This window comes from Brachyistius frenatus, unplaced genomic scaffold (assembly GCF_029030835.1).
Source record: "Brachyistius frenatus isolate BFR_SWC_R1_liver_20210118 unplaced genomic scaffold, ASM2903083v1 Contig_298, whole genome shotgun sequence".
Classification (NCBI taxonomy): domain Eukaryota; kingdom Metazoa; phylum Chordata; class Actinopteri; family Embiotocidae; genus Brachyistius; species Brachyistius frenatus.
In genome coordinates, this window is record NW_027210897.1 from 130,977 (window position 1) to 158,796 (window position 27,820).

Consider the following 27,820-nt stretch of genomic DNA (forward strand, 5'->3'; position numbering starts at 1 on the left):
GTGTGTGTGTGTGTGTGTGTGTGTGTGTGTGTGTGTGTCTTTAGGCTAAAATGCGGGTGCACTTTCATGTCTCCAAACAGTGTGTGTCATCAGAAACTGTAATTAAAAGCCAAAAGCGTCTATTTTTTTCCTCCACATTTTGTTTACTTGCTGGTATCTCGTCCACGCTGACGTCTAGTCGTGTAAACACGCCGCTTTTTAATCTACAGCGTGATAGGTACAAACTCATTTTACTGCCCAGCAGGAGTTACCTTCACACACACACACACACACACACACACACACACACACACACACACACACACACACACACACACACACACACACACACACACACACACACACACACACACACACACTCTTTGCCAGCGTCCTCCACCATGGAGAGCAGGTTGGGGGAGGGGGAGGGGAGGACTGTCTTTTATGAATAAACACAAATAAGTTTCTCTGAAACTGCCAGCAAGAAACTTCTCTTCTCTTCCTTTTTTACAGTTATGGAGAGAAAGTTTTCGGGTTTGTTTTGGAGACCAAGAATCGTTTGTTTCGAGAACTGAACTGTGAATTCTATTTTTTTCAAAGCTCACTTTCATTGATAAAAATGGAAATGTTCACAAACAAATGATTCTCAAGGAAATAACCATCCATGTATTTTTATGTTATGGCTATTAGTCTTAGTTATTTCAACAGAAATCACATTTTTGTCAGCTTGTTATGACTCTCAGTACTCTGATACCCATGAACATCAGTTGGTGTAGCTTTGTAGTTGCAGTTGCTTCATTTATTCAAACCAGACTGAATGTGAAAGTTTTATGATGTTTCCACAGAAACAGCCTCACCTCAATGGTGACAATGCAAAAAACACCGTATGAAGGCTATTTTCCACTGGTTTCATCTCCACGGGAGGAATCACCGTCATTAAAGTCAGCGTTTCCTCTCCCACCTCAGCAGCGTCCCAGAAGCAGGTCGCTGCTCTGCTCCACTAAAGATGAGCAGCGAGGCTGTTTATGAGGGAAGACGCTCGGAGACAGAGCAGAACGGCCGGGCAGGAAGTCAGTCGGGAAAAAACAACAACATCCCGGGAAAATTTCAAAATAAAACACCCAACTCCTGATCATAAAACACATCACTTCATCACCGACTTTCAATTTGGACAAGAAATGTGTCGTCCTCCCGTTGCAGACGTTGAGGAACAGTTACACAATAAACAGGAGGATTCGTGGTTTTAATGAAACTCAGCAGCTGTTTTAACTGTGTCTGCAGCACAAAGTAGGAAATGATGACAATAAACACAAAACGGACTAAAAACAAGCCGTTGAACAACGTTTACCCGCGATAGAAGAACAGAAGTCAAGGAAACATCATGGAAACAGGAAGTGTGATAAAACGGGCAGACACAGCGCTCCCGGTGGACATGAAGCCGTGCACGGGACGGAAACAAAACCGCAGCGCACCAGACGTGACGGACCGTTCAGTCCACGCTCAGAGACAACACATATTGTTCTAATGTACTTTTCAGTTTTCTCCTTTAATAGATTTAATCAAATCAAACACCTACTTATTTTCTTCAGCATGTTTTGCACTAATGACTCCACCAGTTTTATATCTATTCAATATCAACGTTCCCTCCAGAAAAAAATGCTAAATGTGACTGCAGCTCATTTCAGACTCAGCAGAAGGTCAAACATATGAATCTAAGACCAGCTGACATTTCTTATGAATAATGCTGTAAACTGGAGCTTCAGACGCACAACGTTTGCTACGTCTCGTTGGTTGTGCAGAACTCAGCGGGCGGAACGAGACTCCATCCCTGCCAGGGTTGCTGGTTCTGATCCCACCGGAGCCACTCAGCCCAAAGAACAAGCACTGGTGGCAGCGAGTCTGATGAAAGCTTCACGCATATAAATGGAACATAATGGCATATAAATCAGCTTTCCACCAGACACACTCACACTCACAGACTTACTGAAACACTCTCCGGTGACGGCGTTCAGGAACTGTCCGTCCTGGCAGCTCGTCCGGCAGTAGCCCGTCTGGAGGGAGGCCAGCGGGGGGCAGGAGACGCAGTCAGCCTGGGACGGACCGGAGCAGGTCTGGCAGGACGGATGGCATGCTGGGAGACGGGAGGACAAACGGAGGGGAGGGGATGATGTGTATTTTTATAGAAACTCAGTTTTTATTTACTTACATCACTTTTTCACAGCCTCGAGCCCGAAAATATCACAGTGGAGTAAACACATGAAAAGAAATGTGCAACGGCATTAAGTCCAATATTCCTCAGAAAAATATCTGGCTGTTCAGTCTCCAGGACTTCCATCAAAAATGTTTCATTCTGCGGCTGATTTTCTCAAAAATTGAGATGAAAGTTGAGAGATTGAAGTGAGTTCTTTGGGTAAAAAAAAGTTGAGAGAGAAAAATTAGATTTTTTTTTTTTAAATTGCTGATGAAAGCAGGAGCAGAGCCTTTCCAATAAAGAGAGTTTTGTTTGAAAATATTTACTTTATGTGTTAATACTTTTAGAATTTGCATTAATTATTGTGTCGCAAGATGACTATTTCCTGGAGGGACTGGCTATCTAGGCGAAAGAAGTTTCCTTTGTTCACCAACTCATCTCACCTTTTCTGCTGTTTGTTGTACAGGAGCTTCATCGGAGCTAAAAACAGAGCTGATCAAGTAAAAAAGGCTTCAAAGCTCTGTCATTGGATTTGTCGTCATTAAACATATTTTATATAACTTGAACAACATGTTGCTGAGCATAAAAAGTCACCAACACTTTAACTTTGTGGTAAAAGTCAGTTCTTCCTCCGGGTATCTGGGAAGCTTCTAAAGAGCCAATCAACACTGAAGAGGACGAGACAAGCAGAGTTCATTGGTTTTGGTTTCCCAGAGGTCGATGCAACCTGAGCCCATCGCTCTTCTTCACAGCTTCAGTGTCTATCTTCATCTCCCGCTTTAAATACTCAACCAGGTTTGGGGGTCAAAACTAAAGCTGTATTTAGAGATCCAGTGATGATTGCCACAGCTTTTTGTCTTCCTCGAGATAAACAATAAAATTCATCCAGTTTATAAAGACCTGAAGACAGAGCTGATAAATAGGAGACAGAAAAGTGGGGGTATTTACTGTCTTTCTGAGGAACATTAGATTTCTGTTCGGATTTAATGTGACCTTAAATTAGCTGTAACCTGACTGCACCACAGGCCTGTCAATCAAACAGACACGCCCCCAAAAACAGGTCTTCTTGAATCTTCTTTTCTAATGAATGAGGGATTATTTTCAGATGGACCTCCAGAAAACTAAGAAGAAGGAGTGACTTTAGCTAACAACACCGAGAAACTGATGGACACATTTTATTCACTTTGGATTTGATGAGAGAAGTTGAATGGGAGTCTATGGAGCCGGAGGCTTTTTGGAGCCGACCTCTAGTGGCACTCGCTGGTATTGCAGCTGAAGACACTTCTGGATCAGAACCATTTTACAGAACTGGAAGCTACGAACTCTTTTATAAACCGTCTGTGCGCTGACCTCACCTGTATAGAAATCCCGTTGTCTGGTGAGCACAGAAGTTTGACCACCTGCCTCGGACACTTCATGCAGTATGAATGCCTTTCTTAACATTACCTAAATAGAAAACTGTAGTCTGGACCCACTAACACCAGAACCCACCGAACTTAAACATCTTCGGAAGAAAAATCGGCCTCATTTTAAGTCTAAATTTCAATTTCCTGAATGATTATTCTGTTGACTTCGGCTCAGCTCAGCTAAGTTATAAAACAGTGTCACAGGCCGAGAGTCAAGATCTCCGAGAAAATAAAGACAGTAAAGTAAAGCATTTCATGCAGAGTGAAATCTGTATGTTTGTGTGTGCGTTGCTGTTTTTCTTCAAAAGCAGCTTCCGACCTTGAGAGTGGAGGAATCTTTGGAAGCAGAGGACATTTTGTCCAACGCTCACTAATTAGAAGGCAGTGTGAGTTTTGGTTTTAGGGCGAGGATTAGGTGCTGTATAATGCATGATGTCATTGGTCGGTGCAGCACAGAAACGCGTGAGCTCTCACCTTGACATTGGTTGTCCTGGATGAAGAAGCCTTGCGGGCAGGCGGGGACACAGCGGCCCTCGTGCAGGCCGGACGGAGCGGGACAGGACGTACAGTTATCTGCAGACGGGCCGGTGCAGAGCCGGCAGGACGGATGACACTCTGAAAAGGGCACGCAGAAAAGACACTTTTTAAACATACAAAAACCCCATGAGGCCGAAGACGGAGGAGGTTTGAACTGTGCCTCTCACTGCTGTTCTACAACCACAACAGAAGAATGAAAACACGAGTGGGCTTTTCTTTTACTAGATCACCGTTCAAACGCCTAGAAAAAGATTTTGTTTGTGGTAAAAACAGATGCAGTCATGTTTCCTGTGAAGCTCAGAGAGAAGCAGGAGTCCAGTGTTACAGCGTGGCTGGAGGTCAGCGGAGGGAGGTGTGCGTTTGTTCGAAACTCTAGCCAGCAGGGCTGCCCACACCTTTTTGGGGGCTTTTGAACTACTTTTGAAACAGCTCAATGACATTTACCAAACAATTCCAGCGCTGAAAATACATATAAATGTTCCCTGTTATTCCAGTCTGAACCCTCCACATCACAATATATTCATTTACCATATTGTGATGACTGCGGGTGGTCAAACCAGAGACTCACTCAGCGGACACATCCCAGTGATTTGCGTGAAACTCGTTATATTTGTTTATTTTTCATACAAAGTGGGTTTAATATCGTTTAATATCGTATGTTGGAGACAGAACAGAAATCAGCTGTGATTTCAGAACCGGATTAGATGAAGACACTTTGTCGAACAGAGAAACAAGTTTAATCAGAAAAGGTGAGTTCTTCTGTTTATGCGGCACGTTGTGAAGCGATCGTGACTTCAGGCGTAATTCAATCAGAGAGCATCGAGGGTGGAGAAGGAGGCGGAGCTGCAGCGCTTCGTAACGGACGAGACGCTGACGTTGGAGGAAAACTCAAGTCGTGCAGTTTGGTAAGAAATGAGCTGCATCTCTGTGATTAACACTCGCTGTGCTACTCATGAAGGAGAAGAAAGGGCGGGAATTTGGAGGATGAAACTGCGTCGGATGGAAAACACATGAATGTAGCGACCGGATGGAAAAAAGTCAAGTTTAAAGCTGCAGAGTGGCCGGTTCATAGGAATCAAGTGGTCTATTGAGGCGGGCCGAAAATCTGGAAAAATAATCAAACGCCTTTGTTGTTTTTTTTAATGAAGCACGATGTGCCAGAAGAGTCGTTGAGATGGACACCTCTGGTTTACAGCATGTTCCTGCTCCGCTGGAGCATCAACACATGTAAGAACGATCCTGTGGAACTGTGAACTGAAGCCAGTTTGATCTGCTGTCTTTGTTCTCCTGCAGCCACTCTGCTGGATCTTCTTCTTTCCTGACTCACATTTTTTTGGAGTCTGATTCTGAGGAGATTTGAGTCGACTTTGCCAGCCGAAAGTAAAGCGACGCTCAGACGAGGCCGGCAGCCAGATTCCCCGATCAGAAGTTACACATTAACACGGGAGTCAGTGCCAGCCGGAGACCTGATCCATGTGGACGGACGCCAGCAGAGGCTTCGGAGAGAAGCTGGGCTGCTGGTTCGGAGTATTTAGCAGCAGATAACAGCAGCAGATGAGAGATAATAAAACATAAACCTTCCAGAAGAATCAGTATACGATAACATATATCTGAGGAATATAAAACCTGGGTATTGTAGGGGAGGTTTACTAAATCTGGGTCTATTAGTGATGAGTGAGTACACCATTATCTCTATCTGTCACACAACTGAACCATCACGGTCCGTACGGATAGTACCGCTCAGGTACTTTTAAACTTTTAAATACTTTCTATTGTCTTCCTGCATGTTTTCTACTCGCGGTTACTTTTAAACTTTCAACCGCTGCTGCAACATTTCTCTACTTGTACCCTCCTCCACCTCCCCCCGTACCCTCCACCTCCCCCCGTACCCTCCACCTCCCCCCGTACCCTCCACCTCCCCCCGTAACCCTTCACCCGCCCCGTACCCTCCACCTCCCCCCGTAACCCTTCACCTCCCCCGTACCTTCACCTCCCCCGTACCCTTCACCCACCCCGTACCCTCCACTTCCCCCCGTACCCTTCACCCACCCCGTACTCTTCACCTCCCCCCGTACCTTCACCCACCCCGTACCCTTCACCCACCCCGTACTCTTCACCTCCCCCGTACCTTCACCCGCCCCGTACTCTTCACCTCCCCCCGTACCTTCACCCGCCCCGTACCTTCACCTCCCCCGTACCTTTCACCTCCCCCCGTACCCTTCACCCACCCCGTACTCTTCACCTCCCCCGTACCTTCACCTCCCCCGTACCCTTCACCTCCCCCCGTACCCTTCACCCGCCCCGTACCTTCACCTCCCCCGTACCTTCACCTCCCCCGTACCCTTCACCCGCCCCATACCCTTCACCCTCCCCGTACCCTCCACTTCCCCCCGTACCCTTCACCCGCCCCGTACCTTCACCTCCCCCATACCTTCACCTCCCCCGTACCCTTCACCTCCCCCGTACCCTTCACCTCCCCCATACCTTCACCTCCCCCGTACCCTTCACCTCCCCCGTGCCCTTCACCCGCCCCGTACCCTCCACTTCCCTCCGTACCCTTCACCCACCCCGTACTCTTCACCTCCCCCGTACCTTCACCTCCCCCGTACCTTCACCTCCCCCGTACCCTTCACCTCCCCCGTACCCTTCACCCACCCCGTACCCTTCACCTGCACAACAGCTGCCCATAAACACCACTTTTTTTGCCGTCTTTAATGTCTGCTTTGGCAGCATGAAGACAAACAGCTGAGCGGTGAAGTCAAAGACAAAAGTGCTGTCACCAACTGGCCAGGAGCAAATGTGTGTCTAATCCGGTGTGTGTGTGTGTGTGTGTGTGTGTGTGTGTGTGTGTGTGTGTGTGTGTGTGTGTGTGTGTGTGTGTGTGTGTGTGTGTGTGTGTGTGTGTGTGTGTGTGTGTGTGTGTGTGTGTGTGTGTGTGTGTGTGTGTGTGTGTGTGTGTGTGTGTGTGTGTGTGTGTGTGTGTGTGCACCTGTCATTTTGAGTATTTTTGCACTGAAGTGTGTGTGTTTATAATTACTCCTTTCAGCCTCCTGTCAGTTGTATCCAGGTCTTGTGTACACGCTGCCTGACATGCAGGAGCCCTGTGCTGCCCGACCCGAGCCAACGCTGCTGTGTTTGTGTGTGTGTAAAAAATATTTACCCACCGGGAGCATCAGTGTCAGAGCGGGGACGGCGGTGTCAGCCAAAAACCGTCAATCTGACACACCATCATCGCCCACCGTGTCCCTGCCGCCTACCCATAATCCCCTCCTTCGCTGTCAAATATGGCAGCTCAGTTGGTGAGCTGAGATGAGAAGGAATCCACTATGTTTTTACTTAATTGAGTTTTGCCACCCACAGACATGTCCATGAACGCACCACCAGCACCATCACGGGTCCATCAACACACATTCAAACATTAAACACAAACCTTCATGTCAACAGTCCAAAAACAAACTCAGACTCGGAGCATATTCAATAGGGCGGCTGTCAAACTTATTATATCAATAAGGGCGGAGAATAAGAATGATGAATAGGAGGCCTCTAACTCTTTTATTGCAGCTTGGATATCTAATTTGTTGCGAGGAGAAGAGCACATATTGATTCCTGAAGTATCCAAATTGATGCGTGCAGGCGTTCTCATCACACATTATTTGGAGCGCGAGCTCAGAGAATCAGATTCATTACTTTGTGTTGTGCTGATAGGGTCATAATTGAGGTGGGCGCAGTCAATGAGGGTGTGATTTAGTTTGGAGGGCCGAGTGCTCCTCGATGCCCTCCTTAAATGACCCTCCTGGTACAGTGCAGGGTTTTATCATTACATAAGTGTGGCAGAGAGTTGTGCACACTAGCACAGCAGAAACACGGTGGGATGATTATATCTCTGGTTATGTGACTCTGCAGAGTCTAAGGTGTCACTCATATTCAATGTGCTGCGTTATGGTATTCTAGAAGTCCATTCAGTTCTATGAGAAACAGGTTTCCCCCTTTTTCCAATCAGATCAGTCAGATCAACCACTGCCTCGTCCGCTCTGAGTCCGAGTTTATTATCTCCTAAGTTCAAATGTTGGCAGTGTTTGTGGACCTCGTTGTCAGCGATGAGGCTTCCAATTGGCTCATCAAAGAGGACTGGCTTCATATACTGCAGCCAGACAATGAATATTCATAAATATTCATGAGTGTGATTGCTTTAAGAAATACTTGACGAGAAAAGAGTTGATAGAAGTACCAGATGGTGGAGACGATCCTGGAACTCAGCCAGCTGGAGCTAATGACACCTTTCAGCTTCATCACCTGCAACAAACATTCATTCATTCTCACCAGGATTTGTCACGATGGGTTCAGTTATCCTGCTGCAGTTTGATTAAACTTAAAACCTAAAAAACAACTGTTTAACAAAGATGCAACACAATAGAAGATGTGGGCACTGGATCGATCTGTTTCTGTGTGCAAACAGACTTCAGACAGAACTAAAGCTGCATCTGGAGTAAAGATTGAGGTGATACACACCATTGATCACAACGATGGAGGGAAATAACGCCCAGTTATGTATCATGTGTCACTAAAATCACTTCAGCTCAGCCTCATCACACAGTGCAGATGTCAAACAGCTGCAACAAATGCACATTAAATATTCAGGCATTTAGTCAGATGAACAATTCTTCCTCCTTCTACAGCTTCATTTCTAAAATTAGACACAAACAACAAGTGTGAAAGCCTGAGAGACAGTTCATGTGTCCAACATTATAAATATTGATCCTTTACTGTTGTGCTGCAGTTCGACTTGTCTATCAGAGTTAAACTGCTTCCACACCAGCAGGCTGCTGACAGGATTTACAGCCTGGAACCTCAGACACCTGATAGCTGCTCAACGTTGGACCCTGAATATCTACATGAATGTGTGTGTGGAGTCAGAGAGTCTCATGCAGGCTCACAAATCCTCCTCCTCCGCTTCATTACAGGAGCTGCTGGTTATCACACACACACACACACACACACACACACACACACACACACACACACACACACACACACACACACACACACACACACACACACACACACACACACACACACACACACACACACACACACACACTGGTACAATAGCCTGCATTGTTCACCTGAACCCACTGACACTCCACTGAGGGAAACCTCTGTTACTGAGAATAAAAGCAGGTAGAACAACTGCTTCACATTTCTCTGTGAATGGAGCTTTAATGATGTGACGTTTATCGAACAGATCGTCAGCTCAGTGAGTGTTGAGCCTGAATTAGTCATCTTAGTGAAAGACAAGTAGATAACTGGAACTCTGTGCTGAGACGAGCACTTCAAATACAGTTTTCTGTAGAACAAAAACAAATGTGAACAGGAAAAAAGCAAAAATCCAAAAACTGAATTCAATCAGATCAGATTAATGCAATGTTGTGCCCAACTTCCCTTGTCACCACTGACTGGATATAAAAGAGTTCGTAGCTTCCAGGTCTGTAAAATGGTTCTGATGCAGAAGTGTCTTCAGCTGCAATACCAGCGAGTGCCACTAGAGGTCGGCTCCAAAAAGCCTCCGGCTCCATAGACTCCCATTCAACTTCTCTCATCAAATCCAAAGTGAATAAAATGTGTCCATCAGTTCTCTCGGTGTTGTTAGCTAAAGTCACTCCTTCTTATTAGTTTTCTGGAGGTCCATCTGAAAATAATCCCTCATTCATTAGAAAAGAAGATTCAAGAAGACCTGGTTTTGGGGGCGTGTCTGTTTGATTGACAGGCCTGTGGTGCAGTCAGGTTACAGCTATCGGTGGGCGGGACGTAGTATCGTCAGGTTTCCGATCAGATCGGTCAGATCCACCGCTGGCTCCTCCCCCAGCTCGTCCAAATATGGTCACTTCCTGCTCCAAACCGCTCTGAACTAGCAAAGATGGTGACGGACAGAATCTGAACTGGAGGATTCATAACGTTCACAAACCAACGATGACATCACTGATGGATGATGGTTGCTCATCATGCCTAATGCACCAAATATGGTGTTGAGAGATGAATACATGAAAAATTAAGGACAACTTGTCAGATCAACACCATCTGCTTGAGGTCTTCATCAGGGTCAACCTGCTGGTAAAAGTGTATTTGTATGTTTGTGATGAGATCAGCATCTCATTGATCTCAGAGTTCATCAGAGGCTCTGGTTCCTGCTCTCATTTCCTGTCAGTCTCTCTCATGTCTTCACTCAAACAGCCCCCCGGGGAAAATGTTTTGATCAAGTTGAAACATCTCCAACACACACCGGCAGGTCTCTGCTCTCAGTTTCAGCTGCCATCGCTCTTTCTTTAGACGTCATGAGGAACGGCACCACCTCTGAAATTCACTTTGCAGTCTGTCTGCACACGATTACACAGATTTCTGCTCATGCATCCGTTATGCGAGTAGGTGAAGTAGTGTCGGTTGTATCCCCACTTTACTTCACCGACATCAAGCATGACAGCCGCTGCCAAGCTTGATATTGTCTTGTTCAACATGAGTCCGGGCTCGGCTCTGTGAGGCTGCACTTCATCACAGCTGTGCTGAGCTGAATGGTAACGATGTCTAAAACATGCTCACAATGGCAATGATTACTGCCACCGAAGGAAAAAAGTCAGGAGACAACAATAATCCGTAGGTTTCATCCTCTGGGGACCACAAATGTCTGTTTATATATTTCATGGTAATTCATCAGATATTTGTAAAGAGAAAAGGCTAAACTCACAAAGTACCACAAGTGACTCTGTAACACCTCTAATCTTAATTCACACTGTAATTTCAGATGATAACAGAATGAATCAGATGGATTGAAGTTCACTTTCTTTGGTGTAACAGAATTAAGACTCCATTAAAGGATCACGTGACTTTTTGAATTGATTTTATGCTTCTTTTCCTGGTTAATCTGAGGTTTCGCCTTTCATTGTCTCGTTTTTTTTCGATATTTGCTTTGCAAGTCTTGCTACAAACTAACTTTCTATTTAGTGACAACAGCTTTAAAAATGGGTTTAAAGCCACTCTAACTTGCGCATCGGTTCGATGCAGGTCCTGTGGGACTCGGAGAGATGAATGGGTGTTAGGAGACACTCTAATCCAACTACCACTCATCGATCTCTAATTGTCTCTACCAGGATGATTAAGGAAATCCAATACCGCTAACGGCTATTCAATTCCAGGTAAAGTAAACAAAATTTTCACGGCTGCTTGGCCCACTCTGAACTGGAAAGTAAAGTGTTGTGAGGAGACAAATCATGCTATTAGCTCACAGCTGTGGGCTCAAGATCCTTAAAATCAAAGTGGTGCAGGGAGAAAGCTGCAGACTGTTCAAGTGTGATGCAAAATGAAAAGAAATTAACTTTTCTTTTAAGGCTGTTTGACTTGATGTATTACAGAAAAGAGGTTTCAAATAACCATAACTTAAGGTAAACTCCATTTGCAAAAACAGTTGGGATGCTGTGTAAAACGTAAATTAAAAAAAAGGAATTGATGATTTGTAAATCACATAAACCCATATTCAATTAAAAATAGACCAAATACAACGGATCACATGTTTAAACTGAGAAATGTATTGTTTAATGAAAATGATAGTCTCTTTTTGAATTTGATGACAGCAACACATTTAAAAGAAGTTGTGACAGAGTCAACAAAAGACTGGGAAAGTTGTGCGAAAAAACCAAACGCCTGGTCGAACATCTCACAACTAATGAGGTTACCATGGCAACAGGTCAGTAACATGATTGGGTATAAAAAGATGATTTCAGAGAGGCAGAGTCTCTCAGCAGTGAAGATGGGGAGAGGTTCACCACTCTGAAAGACTGTGTTGGAAAATAGTTCAACAATCTAAGAATAATGTTCCTCAATGTAAAACTACAAAGAATTAGTGGATTTCATCGTCTACGGTTCATAATATCATTAAAAGATTCAGAGAATCTGGAGAAATCTCTGAACACAAGGGACAAGGCTGGAAACCAATATTGGATGGTGGTGATCTTCGGGCCCTCAGGCAGCACTGCATTAAAAACACACTATTCTGGAGTGGAAATCACTGCATGGGCTCAGGAACACTTGTGAAAACCATCGTCTGTGAACACAGTTCATCGCTGCGTCCACAAATGCAGGTTAAAACTCTAGTCTGGGTGATAAACTGGCCTCCTACAGTCCAGACCTGTCACCCATTTAAAAAACTTTTACTTTTAACTATTAAAATGAAAAATATGACAAAAGAGATGCTGAACTGTTGAGTAGCTAAAATTATATCTTTAGCAATAATAGGACAACATTTCACTTTCAAAACTCCAGAAACTGGTCTCCTCAGTTTTCAAACGTTTACAAGAGTGTTGTAAAAAGAAGAGGTGATTCAACACAGCGGCAAACATGTCCCAACTTCTTTGAGATGTCAAATTCAAAATAAGCATATATATATATATATATATATCATACAACAATACAATTTCTCAGTTTCAACATTTGATATGTTGTCTTCGGTCTATTTCTAATTAAATATGGGTGTATGTGCTTTGCAAATCATTGCATTCGGCTTTTATTTACATTTGACAAAGCGAGCCAACTTTTTTGGAAACGGGGTTGTAGAAGTGTGTTCATGTCTACCAGTAAACATTCAACACTTCTGTCATGCTAATACTCATTTACTTTCCTCATGTAGAAATTCACACAGGAATTAGAGAAAAAGTATTTACAACGGAAGCAACAAATGTTTCTGAGCTCCAAAGGGACCATCAGCCAACAGGAAACCATAAAGACACTCCTCAGAGCAGCCTGTAATTAACGTGATCACTGAACTGCACTCACACCTCAAAACACAGCTGGTTAACTGCAGCAAACAGAAGACGAGGACGTGTGTCTGCAGCTCTGTGGGAAATCCCAACAAAACCACAAAGACTGCAGCTTTCCTCGTCTTCAGACTCATGTCACTCATCTCCTCTGACTGCTAACAGCTCATTCACAATTTAAAGTTTCAATGATAAATAATAGTGTAATTCTGTAGTGATTAAAATAAGCTCTCTATTTTCATTTCCTCCAGTAATGGACTTCCTGTTTACATCATGTTTCTACAAACTTTAAACTTCGACCATGATTTTTCCCAAACATTTAGTTTCTGTGTCTAAACCTCATGAAACTTTAACATTTGCAATGTCACAACAGAAATCAAGTCATTTGAATAACTTTCATCAAAAGGTAAAAGGTGCCCGACTTTAACTTGAATCAATCTTTATGACTTCATTTCTTTCTCTAACAACAAAAAACAGCAACACAACCTTTCTGATTCTTCAACCAACAGCAGTAAAGAGTGAATAAGAACCTTGGTTGATCCCAGTCAGATATAAATACTCTGGTAGTCAACAAAAAACACCAAAAACCAGAAACAGGGAAAGCATTTGGTCCCTGAATTACAAATAATTGTACATCACGGAAAAAGTTTAAGGATGTTCTTAAGTTTATTTTTAAGTTATAAATGCACGTTTAAATCCTCTGCAAATGTACCTGCAACATATTGGTGCTTTGTGTAAAAGTGCTGTATTATATTTGGTGAATGGTGCATAATGAGTTACTCTGAACCAACCATCATCCATCAGTGATGTCATTGTTGGTTTGTGAACGTTATGAATCCTCCAGTTCAGATTCTGTCCGTCACCATCTTGTTAGTTCGGAGCGGTTTGGAGCAGGAAGTGACCATATTTGGACGAGCTGGGGGAGGAGCCAGAGGTGGATCTGACCGATCTGATCGGAAACCTGATGCTACTACGTCCCGCCCACCGATAGCTGTAACCTGACTGCACCGCAGGCCTGTCAATCAAACAGACACGCCTCCAAAAACAGGTCTTCTTGAATCTTCTTTTCTAATGAATGAGGGATTATTTTCAGATGGACCTCCAGAAAACTAAGAAGAAGGAGTGACTTTAGCTAACAACACCGAGATAACTGATGGACACATTTTATTCACTTTGGATTTGATGAGAGAAGTTGAATGGGAGTCTATGGAGCCGGAGGCTTTTTGGAGCCGACCTCTAGTGGCACTCGCTGGTATTGCAGCTGAAGACACTTCTGCATCGGAAACATTTTTCAGTTTATACTTTGGACCCAAAACAAAAAGTTAAAACATGATCTAACTCAGGAATAGTTGGTTGTAATTTGGGACTTGGCTTCATTGTCAACCCCATTTCATGGCAAAATCCTTATGTCATTAAATTCATTCTTACTGATGCACTCACTCCTTTCTCTGTCAGGTAAGCTCCTAAAACTCAGCCTTAAAGAAAGCAGCAGCTCCAGAACCATAGCGAGCTTTATCACATTGAAAGGTAGAAGCAGCTCCGGCAGATGAGATGTGAGCCGAGGGGAAAGTGGAGCTGAACCAAACGGCAGCGCTGCTGAATGACTCGGCTGTGTTTGTGGAAGAAGACAGCAGGTGGAACAAATATCCTTCTGCCTGCCAAACACCAACTGCAGCGCGGTCAGTGGGCACGAAGACCCAACGGGGAGGTAAGAAGGTAGGAGAGCGATGATCGTGGTAAATGAATCAAATCTCAGAGCGCACGGTTGGGACGTACGAGGGAGGTGAAGGAAACTGATTACGCCCTCTTCGTCTCTCTTTTCGTCATTGTTGTCCTGCTGTATTTAAAGAAAACAACAAATAATATCTCCTGGCATTGTGGGGAGGAGGTGGTAGTTCCAGCGGTGTCTGTTCGTCCTGTGTGTTGGTAGGTGGGTGATAATTATTCTCACTTGACAGACTACTGCTTCAAATCTAACAACACACCTTAAAAATGTTCCCATTACATGCACAATTTCACACACACACACACACACACACACACACACACACACACACACACACACACACACACACACACACACACACACACACACACACACACAACCTAATCAGGCGTCTCCACACACCATCTTCCCTCCCGTAAGAGAAATACAACCACAAAGTCTGCAAACACGACTCAGAACAGATTGTCCCAAGATACCAAGTTATCTTTGGTTTGCAGGTAGTGGGGGGGGGGGGCCTCTCCACTGCCATTCAACCATTTAATATGCAGTTTGGACAGGGCATGAATCTCGTTTAAATGTTATGCAGGTGATAATTAGATACTAGGCCTCAAAAAGCTGTATGTTTGGGGGCGTGTCTGTTTGATTGACAGGCCTGTGGTGCAGTCAGGTTTTCAGTAAAGGTGGACAGGTGTAATGTTCTGGCTTCTCAGTCAAACTGAGTGACACTGACCACTTGTTTCCTCCCCAACTCGTCCAAATTTGATCATTTCTGGCTCCAGAGAAGAACGATGGCGACGGCTCGAACATCGAGGCTTCAAACCAGGAGTTCACAAACCAAAGAATGACGCATTATTGTTTCACAACATTGTGACAACAGTTTAAAAAGATTTAGAAAATATAAACAAATGTTTTGGTTAATTGTCCATTTAAATTCTGTCAATTCAGACTAAACACTTCAGTGCTACTTACGCAAATGAGGACACGGTCTGCATCCAGCTTATCAGCTTGATTTTGGGAGTTTGCTACATCACGGCTCTGATCTCCGACTGGATGTTTCCTTTCCTTGATTGGTTTTTACCAAATCACATTAATCCTCGTGAATACGTGACTTGTTGCTAATTAGTTTGGTAATGACTCTGAGCATGACCAGCAAAAATGCTCCATTTAGACTCGCATGTACATGTTGTCTGAAATTAAATGGGAAAATAAACCGAAGACTTCATGTGCTCACCTGTGCATATCTGCATGTGGTCCAGAAAGCTGTGTGCGGCACATCCAGCCGTGCAGATGCCGTGCTGAAGGTGAGCAGACTGCGGCAGGAGAGCTTCCTCTGGTTTGAGGCAGCGGAGGCAGTCGGAGGCCAGCGGTCCCACGCAGGAACGGCAGGACGGGTGGCAGTCTGGGTGGAGAGAGGGAACACGTCAGAGGAGGGAGATCAGTGGTGGAGGAGCAGGAGGAGGACTTAGAGGCGAGGAGGTGAAGTCTCACTGAGGCAGGTGTTGTCCGGAGAGTACAGCCCCTCCCCACAGGCCTCCACACACTGGCCCTGGTGGAGGAGGAGGCCGCCTGGACACAAAGTACACTGGGATACCGACGGGCCCCAACAGGTGGCGCAGGAGCTGTGGCAGGCTGCGGAGACAGGGAGGGAAAGATCTGAGGAAGAACTGGTGGTTCGAAGACGGTAAATACGGTCTAATCATTTTTATTTCACCCTATAAATTAAGATTATTCAGCTATTATCTATTCATGTAATCATTGTTCTGTATTTCTGCTACCCGACACATCCACAGACGTATCCTACCTCTGCATCTGCTGTGGTTGTCCAGGTAATGCTGAGCTGGACACTCTGTAATACATTTCCCATGATGCAAGGCGGTCCCTGATGGGCAGCTCATACACTTGGGGTTGTCAGGGAAACAGGAGGCGCAGGGCGGATCGCAGGCTGTGAAGCGCAGCATGTAAATGTTAATGGAACGATCAAATGCTTCGTGGTCAATTTAAAAAACGCATGAATTAAACTCAAGTCAGAGGAAAGTGTCTTTAAATAAACCGTCTCCAAAATATATTCTATTCATGAGTCATTAGGAACGACAGCCATGGAAACCAGTGAAACTATTTGTGCTCGCCAACTATATGAATTAAAAAATCAAAACAATAAATGAAGAGTTAACTCTTTATGGTAAGGCTACATGAATTATCATGAATTAATGCATTAATTAAGCGTTACTTTAAACATTAATACCTCATGAATGATCAGGAAGTACCATGAGTTCAAAGTCTTTCACTCATGATCTCCTGCATGAACAACGCATTAATAAAGCTTTAATTAAGGTGAGTAATCATTGATGATTATGATTCATTAACCTTCAGAATCCTATTTTCAGTTTTAAACTCATGTTGGTCATTGTAGTTTCTAACCATTCATGCTGCATCTTGTTTTTTTCAGGAGATTCTCAGCGATCCAAATCTTTCATCATTTAATTTGATAATACTTCGAGATTTTTTATATTAACCTTTGTATCAAGGAAAAACATTATTTTGTCTTGTGAAATTGGTTTTACATGTATCTCACCATGAAATATTGTCAGTAGAGATATCTTTTTATTATTATGTAGAGGAGGTTGTCTAGAATCTGGTAATATCTGAACCATGTTTGTGGGACACTGTATGAGTCAGCATTTAAAAAATAAATGATGTGCTTAGTGCCCGATGGAAAATAAATGTCATGAATGACTCCGGGGACTCGATGTTTGGACGCCAAATGTTTGCCAGTTATTATAATGTCTGAGTTATTATGTTCGTGTCTTGTTCATTGTAACCTGCAGGAAACTAGAACTATTGTTATAAATCTCACTGTAACAGTTATTTGAATGTCAATCAGTCGTACTATTGTCACTTGCACTGTTATTTGTCGACACACTGTTATGTGCAATAATGCATCGTGAACTTTCTGACCAACAGTCACCAGATTGCTGCTTAACTATTTCCATTGTTATTAATTGATAAGTTGTTTTTTTTTGTTGATTTTGTAAATATTTATACATATATATATATATATATATATATATATATATATATGTATATATATATATATATATTCTTGTTTAGGTTAGGGAGGAGCAGCAAAGTGATAATTGCATTGCCTTTTTTCATACTGTGCATATGTCAGTAAAATAATCTTAATCTCTTTTAGAAGTAATGCTTATGTAATGAAGGACTTCATGAATGAATCCTTAAAATGTATTCATCCTTAAGTGAAGAGTTACCAATGAAGAAGATAAAAGATATTTAAAAGAGAATAAAAAGTCAACAACAGTCAAAAAATGTCCTGAAATCTAAACTTAATAAACTGACTTTGTCTGTGTGACATGCTAACTTGCTCTGCCAGGCTTTTCTATGTCCAAAAATATACTCATTTTGTTTTCCTCCATCATTCTCGGGGGACAAAAAAGAGCACGTATGATATGTATCAGACGAAGCCCAGCGGAGTTAAACGGCCCTCATCTCTCTCAGGAAGGCGACATTTAAACCTTCCCTCAAACCATAAACCGGCAAGTTCAAATGGATCTGACCTTCTCCCACAAAGTTCCCCAGGTTTTTGACATTTTCTGAAAGATGGCTCCTCGGTGAGAGCTTCAAAACTTTCATAAGAGCAACAGGACCCCCACCCCCCACCCACCCTCCACCTCCTCAGCCCCTCCAGGTGTTTTTAACCACAGAAAGAGCTTCGCTGTGCTGCTAAGTTCACCATCACCCTGAGGGAGGCCTATTCCTACCCTCCTCTTCATCTCACCACTCCAAAATAGAAACCATCCATATTCATACAGGATCTCTTTATTCAGGGAGTTTCTGAATGCTCATTAGTGCCAGAGAGGACTGCTTATTATTGTATGTTTCAAAATGTTTGTTTGCTAACTCCGGCTTCTGCTGACTTATCATTTTGGCAGCACATGGCATGGATGCTGGCGAGAAGCTCCACAGGGAAGCTCAACAAAAAGAAACAAAAAAAAAGCCAAGCATACTACCTTCACCTTCAGCTCACCGCTAACAACAATAGATAAACCTCCCACTGTTTCACATGGTGCTTTTGGTATTTTCAAATATTCTTTGTCTGTTTAAATATAACCTTTTTCTCCCATCAAACTGGTGTCAGATAAACTGACACAGATCATTTCTCTTTAATCTTTCCTGTATTCTACATCTTTTCTTTATTCCATTTCTTTCAGACTTGAATGTATAAAAGAACAAACGACAGCATCACATAACTTTTTTTACTTGTGAGCTGAAGGAAATGTGAACAACTTTTTTCCATATTTCCCCCTAAAAAAAAAATCACAGCTGACATTTCAGACACTTTTGGAATTAAAATCGTCAAAAGATATTTTCAGTGCAGCAAAACTGACGTTCAATATTTGTCTCCTGCAATTTGAAGATTTTCAACTACAATAGAATCACAGTCTAATTACTCCACTCAGAAAACAGTCCTGAACACACGTCACTAATAACACAGGTGATGTTGTCATCATGTTTACTGGAAGAAAATACCAGCACAGTATTTCAGATGAGTTTTTCTTGCCTGCATGTTTATGTCCGTTTGCCTGAAGCTGCTGAACACAAACTGGGTTCATTAAATAAAAACACATTGACATTAAAGGTCCCTAACCCTAACCCTCTTCATGCAGGGTGAGTTTGCTGATGAAAATCTGTTTCAGACACGTGATTATAAACCATAATTATCTCTCATCTGGCAGAGAGTTGCTGTGGATGTTTCCACGACATAAATATAGTTAGAGATCCGTCTGTAACCACTGAGGGGACGTCAGTCATGAGGACGTCAGTCATGTGGACATCAGACTTAGTGAGACGGTCCACTGTGGACTTCAGTCTTCAGAGACAAACAAACCTCTTTGGCTTTCCCCCTCAATTTTCATGAGCTATAGATGCTCTCATTATGTTTTATTTTTACTGATATCATCCGACAACAGAGACTCACTGAACCTCTGAAGACTTCTGCTTCCTGTACGAATATAACAGGAAGACAATTTACTGCTTTAAATTATGTTTTTATATTTATTTCTTAATTGCTCCTCAGTCCTTTCTGAAATTATTAGACTGTCACACACGTCATGAAAATACATAGAAGAATACATTCATTAAATTAAATATACACATGTAATTAGAGTCCCATCCTCCTGTGTGATATTAAGACTTTTAACTTCTTCCTTATTTTTCTAGGATGATAGTTTATTCCTCGTTTGTAAAATCTGTCGCTCTGCTGCCAGAACACCTGTCCATGTTTGTGATTGGTCAGATGTTAGTAGCTCCTCCTCTTTCATGTGAACGTGCTCGTAGCTGGCGTGGCAAACCCTGAGTTGAGATCGACCTCGTTGATCAGGGTTCATTAAGACAGATAACAGGAGGATGTCCTGGTATGTTGAAGCTGCTTCAGGAATGTTTCTTTACACCCAAACATGACGCTCTGTGAGGACGTGAGTCAACTTTACCGTAGCAGACGCCTTCTTGACTGTAGAAACCCGCTCCGCAGTCGGGGACACACACCCCGTCTTTGAGCAAGGCAGCGGGGTCCGAGCACGACACGCACTCCTGCTGACTCGACCCGCGGCACTCAGAGCACGACTCGTCACAGCCTGGAGGACGAAACAACGGAGAACACAGGTGAGACACAATATACAGAACACATGCAGGACAAAGCAGGTTGGAAAGGAAGCTTTAAACTCCTTCTGCATGTTTGGTGATGACAGATAACTTGAATCCAGCTCATTCTAAAACCTCCTGTGGGTGACGTGTGGTTTGTTGTAAACACATACGTGATGCCAACACGGATCAATACAAGTAGTAGAGCAGACTTTAAGGGTATAAAAACATCAAGAGGGATATTCAGGCTGTACAGCAGGTATCTACACTCTGCGTGTGTGTGTGTGTGTGTGTGTGTGTGTGTGTGTGTGTGTGTGTGTGTGTGTGTGTGTGTGTGTGTGTGTGTGTGTGTGTGTGTGTGTGTGTGTGTGTGTGTGTGTGTGTACATGTTGAATCTCCAGAAATCTATCTCAGCACCAACAGGTATGATTACTCCTGATCTCCCAGCTTCTCAGACTGAAGCTCGATCCCTCAAAAAGAAAACGGACACAAAGAGACTAAACCTCGTTGGAGAATTTCAGAGCTCCTGAATCCTGACAGAGTTTTTCCTGTGGTGACGACGTCTTAAATTAAACTGCAAAAACATACTGTCAACAAAAGCATTCCTGTTGGTCGTCTTTAGAGTCGAGACCAGAACTTTAGATTGAAAAAGATGCTTCAAAATGTCATTTATTATTCCTTGGAAACTATTTTGAGAGTGATTGAGGTCAAAGTCAAAAAGTAAGACTCAGGAAGAGAGGGGAAGTAGGAGACATGAGAAGATGAAGATGAAGATGAAGATGAAGAAGAAGATGAAGATGAAGATGAAGATGAAGAAGAAGCCAGATGCTCAGAGAAAAGTGTAATTGATTTGAATCAATGTTTATGAAATACTTGATATGTGTACATTAATGAGAAGCCAGAAGTTCAGCCGGTATGTTTTTCAAAAGTTGTTGGAAACAGTTTGAGATAAATCTTCTGATCCTCCTAACGATGTTCATCTCTGTCTTCATCATCTTCAAAACACAAACTTCCTACTAAGTTTTTCTTTTAAATCAAACGTACATCATTTCTTCCATCCAACAGGTTTTGTAATTTGAGGAATATTTAATTGATCTTGACATGAAGCTGTTTTTATTCTCCTCCATGCTGATCTGCTGTCACTGAATTCACTGAAGTCTTTCACTTCAACAAATCTGCTCACACTGTTGGTTTGTTTCTTAGTTTAGAAGATACCGAAAAAATATCAGTACAATTTGTTGTAAAGTTCCGACACGTTCCAAAAAGAACGGTTTAGTTTTTAGTTTGAAGACTTTTTATAGGACAATGGTGTTTTTAAAAGATGGTCATTTTGAAGTAGAAATCTTCACAGATTTATAATTTTTTTAACATAATGTTTTGTTCTTTCTGAAATTAAACCAATCGTTAAAAAAATGTGGGACCCAACATAAATGGAAGATAAAAAGAGAGGCCCACCTGACATGGTTAAGATGCTATAAAGTAGGAAATGTACAAATGTAGTGAGTGTGTCTCAGGCATCATTTGTAAAATTACATCATATTGAATGGATGAACAGATTACCATGGCAACGACATGAGGATCAGATGCTCAACAGGCGGCCGTTCACTGTGAATGTGAATTTAAATGTCTCACGTCCTTCAGCTGTGCGACCTGAAGAAACCCACAAAAGTTCTGTTTCATGCAATTTTACTTTTTTCATGCAGACTTTCTGTATTTTACTGCAAATTAAAATCCAGATAAGGGTTTAAAAATGATAAATACATTCTGTTATTAACCAATTTGGAGAACAGTAAAAGACATACTCTCTTTCTGGTGAGACAGTCTGATGTTGTTTTGTTATTTATCTCATCCACACACAGTTTTTCTTTTATCCTTTTTGTTTTTCCTCATGCAGAGTTTAGACTCACGTCATTTCCGTCCAGTTCTCCCATTTACATGCATTTTATTGCACCAAGATTGCTCCAATAAAATGCATTGAGATCCCAAACTGTCTTTATTCTGCAAGGTGTGTTTTGCACGACGGATCCAGGTGATATTCTTCTTCTTTTTTTTTTACATGTGTATTCAAAATAATTAGAAATTCTGCCCTGAAATGACTTTTCAACGACTCATTGTCTTTTCTTTGTTTGTCTTTTGCTCTATTTTTTTTCTGTCGTCTTAACTTTCAGGGTGAAAAATCACCATCAACACCAGGAGAATCCAGTTTTACTCATGTTCTGCTGCTGGTGGATAAATCAGTGTTTTCTAATCAGCATGGGATGTAATGTGCCGCAGTGTGACGACCACACTGGTAGTTTCACATTTTCTAATGCTTTTAAGTTTCATCTCATGTCAACATGATATGAAATATTCAAATTAATTGATAATTCTTTAGTTATGATCACATGCATGAGTGTTTTTCCTTTTCGGTAGCTCCAACTTTAAACATGTGAGAGGAAGCTCCTGAACAGCTTTGTGTACTTTTGAGCTTTTGACTTCGGAGGAACGGAGTCGACGTGGATCCTGAGGAAGTCAGAACGAACAGGTCACTTCTTCGATGTGAGATTTTGGCAGTTTGACAGTTAACTTGAATGTCTGCTGGTTCCTAAACAACTTGAAGTCACTTCAAAGTTTCAGAACAGCCCCGTGCAGCTTCGCTGTAAATCAAAGAGACTGTACGTCGGTCCGAATGAACAGCAGCTGCAGCGAACGTTGTCTGTGATTGATGACATTTCATTTTCATTTTCTACTGACGTGCATGCAAACTAATGGCAGCCTGAGAGGGAGGAGATCCATCTGAACTTTCACGCCGTGCTCTGACATATTAACGGCAGTAAAGTGTACACGATCTGTAGATGGAAGGCTAAAAGATGCTAAATAAAAGCTGGAGATGCAACTGAATCCCAAACAGGATCCAGAGGAGGGAAGTTTTCTTCACGTCTGCCTGCAGAGTTGCAGAACCAGACCTGAGCTGTGGCCGATGGATTGACAGGTGAAACAGCGTCCGGCCCAGGTTTCATTTTTATGCTCCTCAGTTCTGAATATTTCCTTGCGATCATCTCGCTGTCGATCGTTCTCTCTCCGTCTCCTCCCTCCAGCCTCCCTTTCTCTCTGTGAGTCTTTCTTGTTCGTTCTCATGTTTAATTCGAATGTCTCTCTCTGTAGCTCTTCTTTTTAGTGTGGTCCAGAAATGGTTAAATATATTCTCTCTAAAAAAAAAGCTTCCCTGCAGAGTCACTGCAGCGATACATCAACTAGTTTCTACAGCAAAACCCAACCATTTCTAGAAAAAAATATTTTAATCAGATCAGAACTAATGTCCCATTTAGTCAGTCCATCCAGGAAATAATGAACACAAATTCGAGCAAATTCAGCAATATTTGCAAGAGCTATCTTTAAATTCCTGTGATTTTTCCACAAAAAACATCGATTAAATGTTTGTGATCAAAGGAAGTGATTCCATATTACTGGATGTTAAATGAGTTTTCTCCACACGTCCAGTTGTCAGAGACGTCTCTTTGTTTGTTTCATCCAGCAGGTCTATGTGTTGAATGAACATGAATTAAACAGCATCTAAAGCTCTTATTTTGAAAGGCTGATGTAGTCCTTGTTTCTATATTCCAGTCACAGACGCTCTGTTCTGGAAACATACGCAGCTTTTAGGACCTTTTAGGACCTTTTAGGAGCTTTGATCTCCACGGTTCTCTAAGTTCAATAAATACATAAAAAAAGATGAGAATTGAAATATTTCTGTGATGTGCAGCATGATTATTATGACAGGAAGTGATTACAGATGTATTTATTTATCAGGTAGTGATTAAAAAGAATCGCAGTTCTCTTTCTTGACTTGCAATTTCTTCTCAATCCCACAATTTTATGCAAAATTCTTTTGAGAAGATCCACGGCAAAAATCAAACATCTTTGAGAAAATCTGCTGCAATAATCCCCAAAAAACTCAGTGAAATCCTGAAAGGAACTGATTTCACAAGAGATCTGCTGGAAAAGAAGAAGCTATTCTTCTTTCAAATGAAGTAAACAGGCAAAACGATATCTACAAGTATTCAGTGCAGGATGGGATTCCTACATTTATATGACTGGGTCACTTTCCCCACACACACACACACACACACACACACACACACACACACACACACACACACACACACACACACACACACACACACACACCCTCCGTAAAAGGTTGTAGGCAACAAGGGGATTACACGTCCTTTACCTTGCCCCTCACAGGAAAGCAATTTATTTTGCTGTGCAGCCTGAAGCGTAAAGTTATCAGCACATGTAATCCAAACAGGCCAGTTGCCAAAAAGCTCCTCTAAAGCCTGCTCTGCATAAACCAGGGGAGGTTGAGATGAATGCACAGTCACACGGCGCGCTGGATAATCTTCCTTCTCTGTACTCCTGCGACGGGCGGGGACACAATTACTGCGCCGCCGCGGTTCACATCCCCCCAAACCTCCCGTGATAAAACGAGATGGGATGAGAGATTCAGCAATTAAACTAAGCACAGGGAAAGCAGCTTTGGAGAGAGAAGCAGATAAATAAATAATAAAGAATAAAACTGAAAATCTCTTCCTGGACTGGAAACAGAAACGGAACGAGCAACGTTTGCATGAGGACATGTCTTTGGTCTGTTGTTCTGATACCTGGTTGTTGGAAGCAAAAAGCTCATTTCTACAGCTGCAATACAGCAAAGTCTGCAATCTCTATTTCTAACAACTGCTGTACAATCTGAGCTTTGAAGTGTTTCTTCTCCTGCGTGAAGCAAACTGCAGAATTAGCTCCAAAGGAACGCAGCAGAGGTCACAATGAAACTCAAATGTATAGATCAAGTAACTGCCATCGTTTCAGTAAGGTTTCACACAGCAAAGCCTCACAACTCTCGGAGCGGCGAAGTTCATAGCGAACAAAACAGGATAAAAGCTTCTCCAGTTCAGTGGAAGAATAAAGTATGACTCTCAAAAAGCTTCTCTGGCTGTCAGATGAAGTGTGAATGAGAGTTCATGATACAGAACGAGCAGCAGAAAGTCAAAATGTTGGTATAGACATGCATCACAGAAGACTGTCCTCGGATCATCCAAATGAATGTCGTGGATGATTATCAGTATTAGAAGAAAACTACTTGAAAAGACTGATAAATGAAATAAAAAGTGTTTGACTTTCTCTACTAACTCCTTTTCGAAGTGGGTAGAAAGTTAAAAATAGATCAAGTTCAGCAGATGTTAGCTCCTTTCTCAAAACTTTCACCGCATTTTTTTCTAAATTTCTTCAGAGGTTTATGCTCAATTGTATATATATAAAAAAAATTTTCATTCAAAACAACCAAAATTTCTTTCAAACAAAGGTTAAATTTTAAGGCGTTATTTGTCTTAAAATTGAAAAATAAAGCAGATCATTTGTTTAAACCCTTTAAACAAGCGATATTTATGGTTTCCCGAGACCTCTAAAGTTAAACGACCTCTGAGCACTAAAAACATAAACGCTGATCCACTCTGCACCAGAGGAACTGATTTAGTCTCAGTTGTGTGAAACGTTATGGTATCATTTCTGAGGCATGTCCCTGTCTGGTGAATCACAGTGCTATGATGGAAATTTAAAAAAGGATGCAGGAACATGTCATCCATTAACATCACTCATTTATAGCTCTCTCATGCTGTATCATGTTTAACCGTACTTTCACCTCTATAAATCCAAAAACCTCAAAACGAAAAATGAGTAAGAGCGACTGTGAGCCTGAAGGTCCACAGTGAAACGGGAACTTGATTATTATTTGTTTTCTTTTAACCATCTTGTCCTTGATCATGAAGATCTTTATCACGTACTGCTTCATTCCTAAACTTAACCCCTCGTGGGGTTTCTATGCTCAGCAATGAGGAATTAATTGCATCTGTAGAAGTATTGTTTGTGTTAATGATTTTATCTCCCACAGGACCTGTAACACTGTTTATCTGCTCCCTTTAAAATGTCTTCTTTATTGTATGATACCTGAGGAAGAGCCAATCTTAGTTCAAAAAGATGTAAAAAAAAGAAGATGCAGGTGTTCAAAGTCCTTTGGGAGACACAGATTGTTGTTTTTTTACACTGCGCATGAAAACGATTAATTTGTGTTTCATTCTGAATGTTCGTCTCTAAACAGGCAGACATTATATTTTTATTTGGACATAAAGAGGTTGGTGATAGCAGGATGTTAAACAAAACATATTCTTCCCCAGAAACAGAGTTTCTTCTGTTTTTATTTCTCTAGTCGGGAGCTGCAGTTTGAGCTGAGTGTTTCTATCACAGTAAAGATTCAGTCACAGAACAGAGGTGTGAAGAAACACCACAAGGTCTCTGAGTCCTGGGTGGTCCTGGTCCGCTGCCAGGAACCGCTCCAATCCAGAGTAAACATCTCCAGCACCATCCCAACACCTCACACACTCATTACTGCTGTCACCTCCCATCTCCTCCTCCTCTTCCTCCTCCTCTTCCTCCCATTATCCCCATAAACAAATGCTGGGAAAGGAGCTCGTTGGGGTTAAATCCACCTGAACAGCTCGACCTCGACTGATTTACAGTCACACTGATGGGGAGTCCAACGGCAGCGTAGAAACATTAGAAAATCCAGTTCCAGTTCCAGTATCCATACTAACATACCATTTAGCACACCAGAGAAAGGTTTAGTACGTCCCAGTACTCAGTATGTTAAACGCAGTATTCCGAAAGTACCAGGATGTTCTACTACATCTGGTTGTATTCTGCAGTCTGCAGGTCAGCGTGATACTCTGGATGTTCTGACCCACAATCCTCTGCAGCGGGAGATTCATCACATCGACTGAACCGCAGAGACAGTTGGTGGCGCTGAAGCTCCGCCCACAAAAGGAAGAAGAAGAAGAAGAAGAGTAAGGAGAAGAAGAAGGAGAAGAAGAGTAAGGAGAAGAAGAAGAAGAAGAAGAAGAAGAAGAAGAAGAAGAAGAAGAAGAAGAAGAAGAAGAAGAAGAAGAAGAAGAAGAAGAAGAAGAAGAAGAGGCAGTTAAAGGAAGCGTACTCGTTCCAAATCCACAACGGATACAACAAAGTGGGTCAAAGTTCAAGATGCATTTTTATGATGAAGTAGTTTGTCCCAGTTGTACAAATACTACATGCAACATACTTTTTAAGGGGAGCTGCAGTACTGTTGTCGATGTGACTTCACGGAACATTATTTTCTGCAGAATTAAACCTACATGAATGCAGGTTAAATGTGTGACAAGGAACCACATTCATTTGATATTCCTGTGCAACATTCAAGAACAAAATACAGTGCATCCAGAAAGTATTCACAGCGCTTCACTTTTTACACATTTTGTTGTTACAGCTTTATTCCAAAATGGATTAAATTATTTTTTCCTCAAAATTCTACATATACCCCATAATGACAAAGTGAAAATAGTTTGTTTAAAATTTTTGCAAATCTATTAAAAATAAAGAACAAAAATATAACACATACATAAGTATTCACAGCCTTTGCTCAATACTTTGTTGAAGCACCTTTGGCAGAAATTACAGCCTCAAG

At 42.3% G+C, this 27,820-nt stretch overlaps 1 protein-coding gene across 1 annotated transcript in view; it reads right to left on the reverse strand.

The window, feature by feature from the left end:
* fras1 (Fraser extracellular matrix complex subunit 1) overlaps positions 1-27,820 on the reverse strand; it is a 265,766-nt gene that overhangs the window by 116,742 nt on the left and 121,204 nt on the right. The window contains exons 14-19 of the mRNA XM_069722629.1: positions 20,142-20,285; positions 16,439-16,579; positions 16,126-16,266; positions 15,869-16,036; positions 4,051-4,191; positions 1,964-2,110 (exon numbers count right to left, since the gene is read on the reverse strand). Of these exons, the coding sequence (XP_069578730.1) occupies positions 1,964-2,110; positions 4,051-4,191; positions 15,869-16,036; positions 16,126-16,266; positions 16,439-16,579; positions 20,142-20,285 (882 nt within the window). The remainder of the gene's footprint in view (positions 1-1,963; positions 2,111-4,050; positions 4,192-15,868; positions 16,037-16,125; positions 16,267-16,438; positions 16,580-20,141; positions 20,286-27,820) is intronic.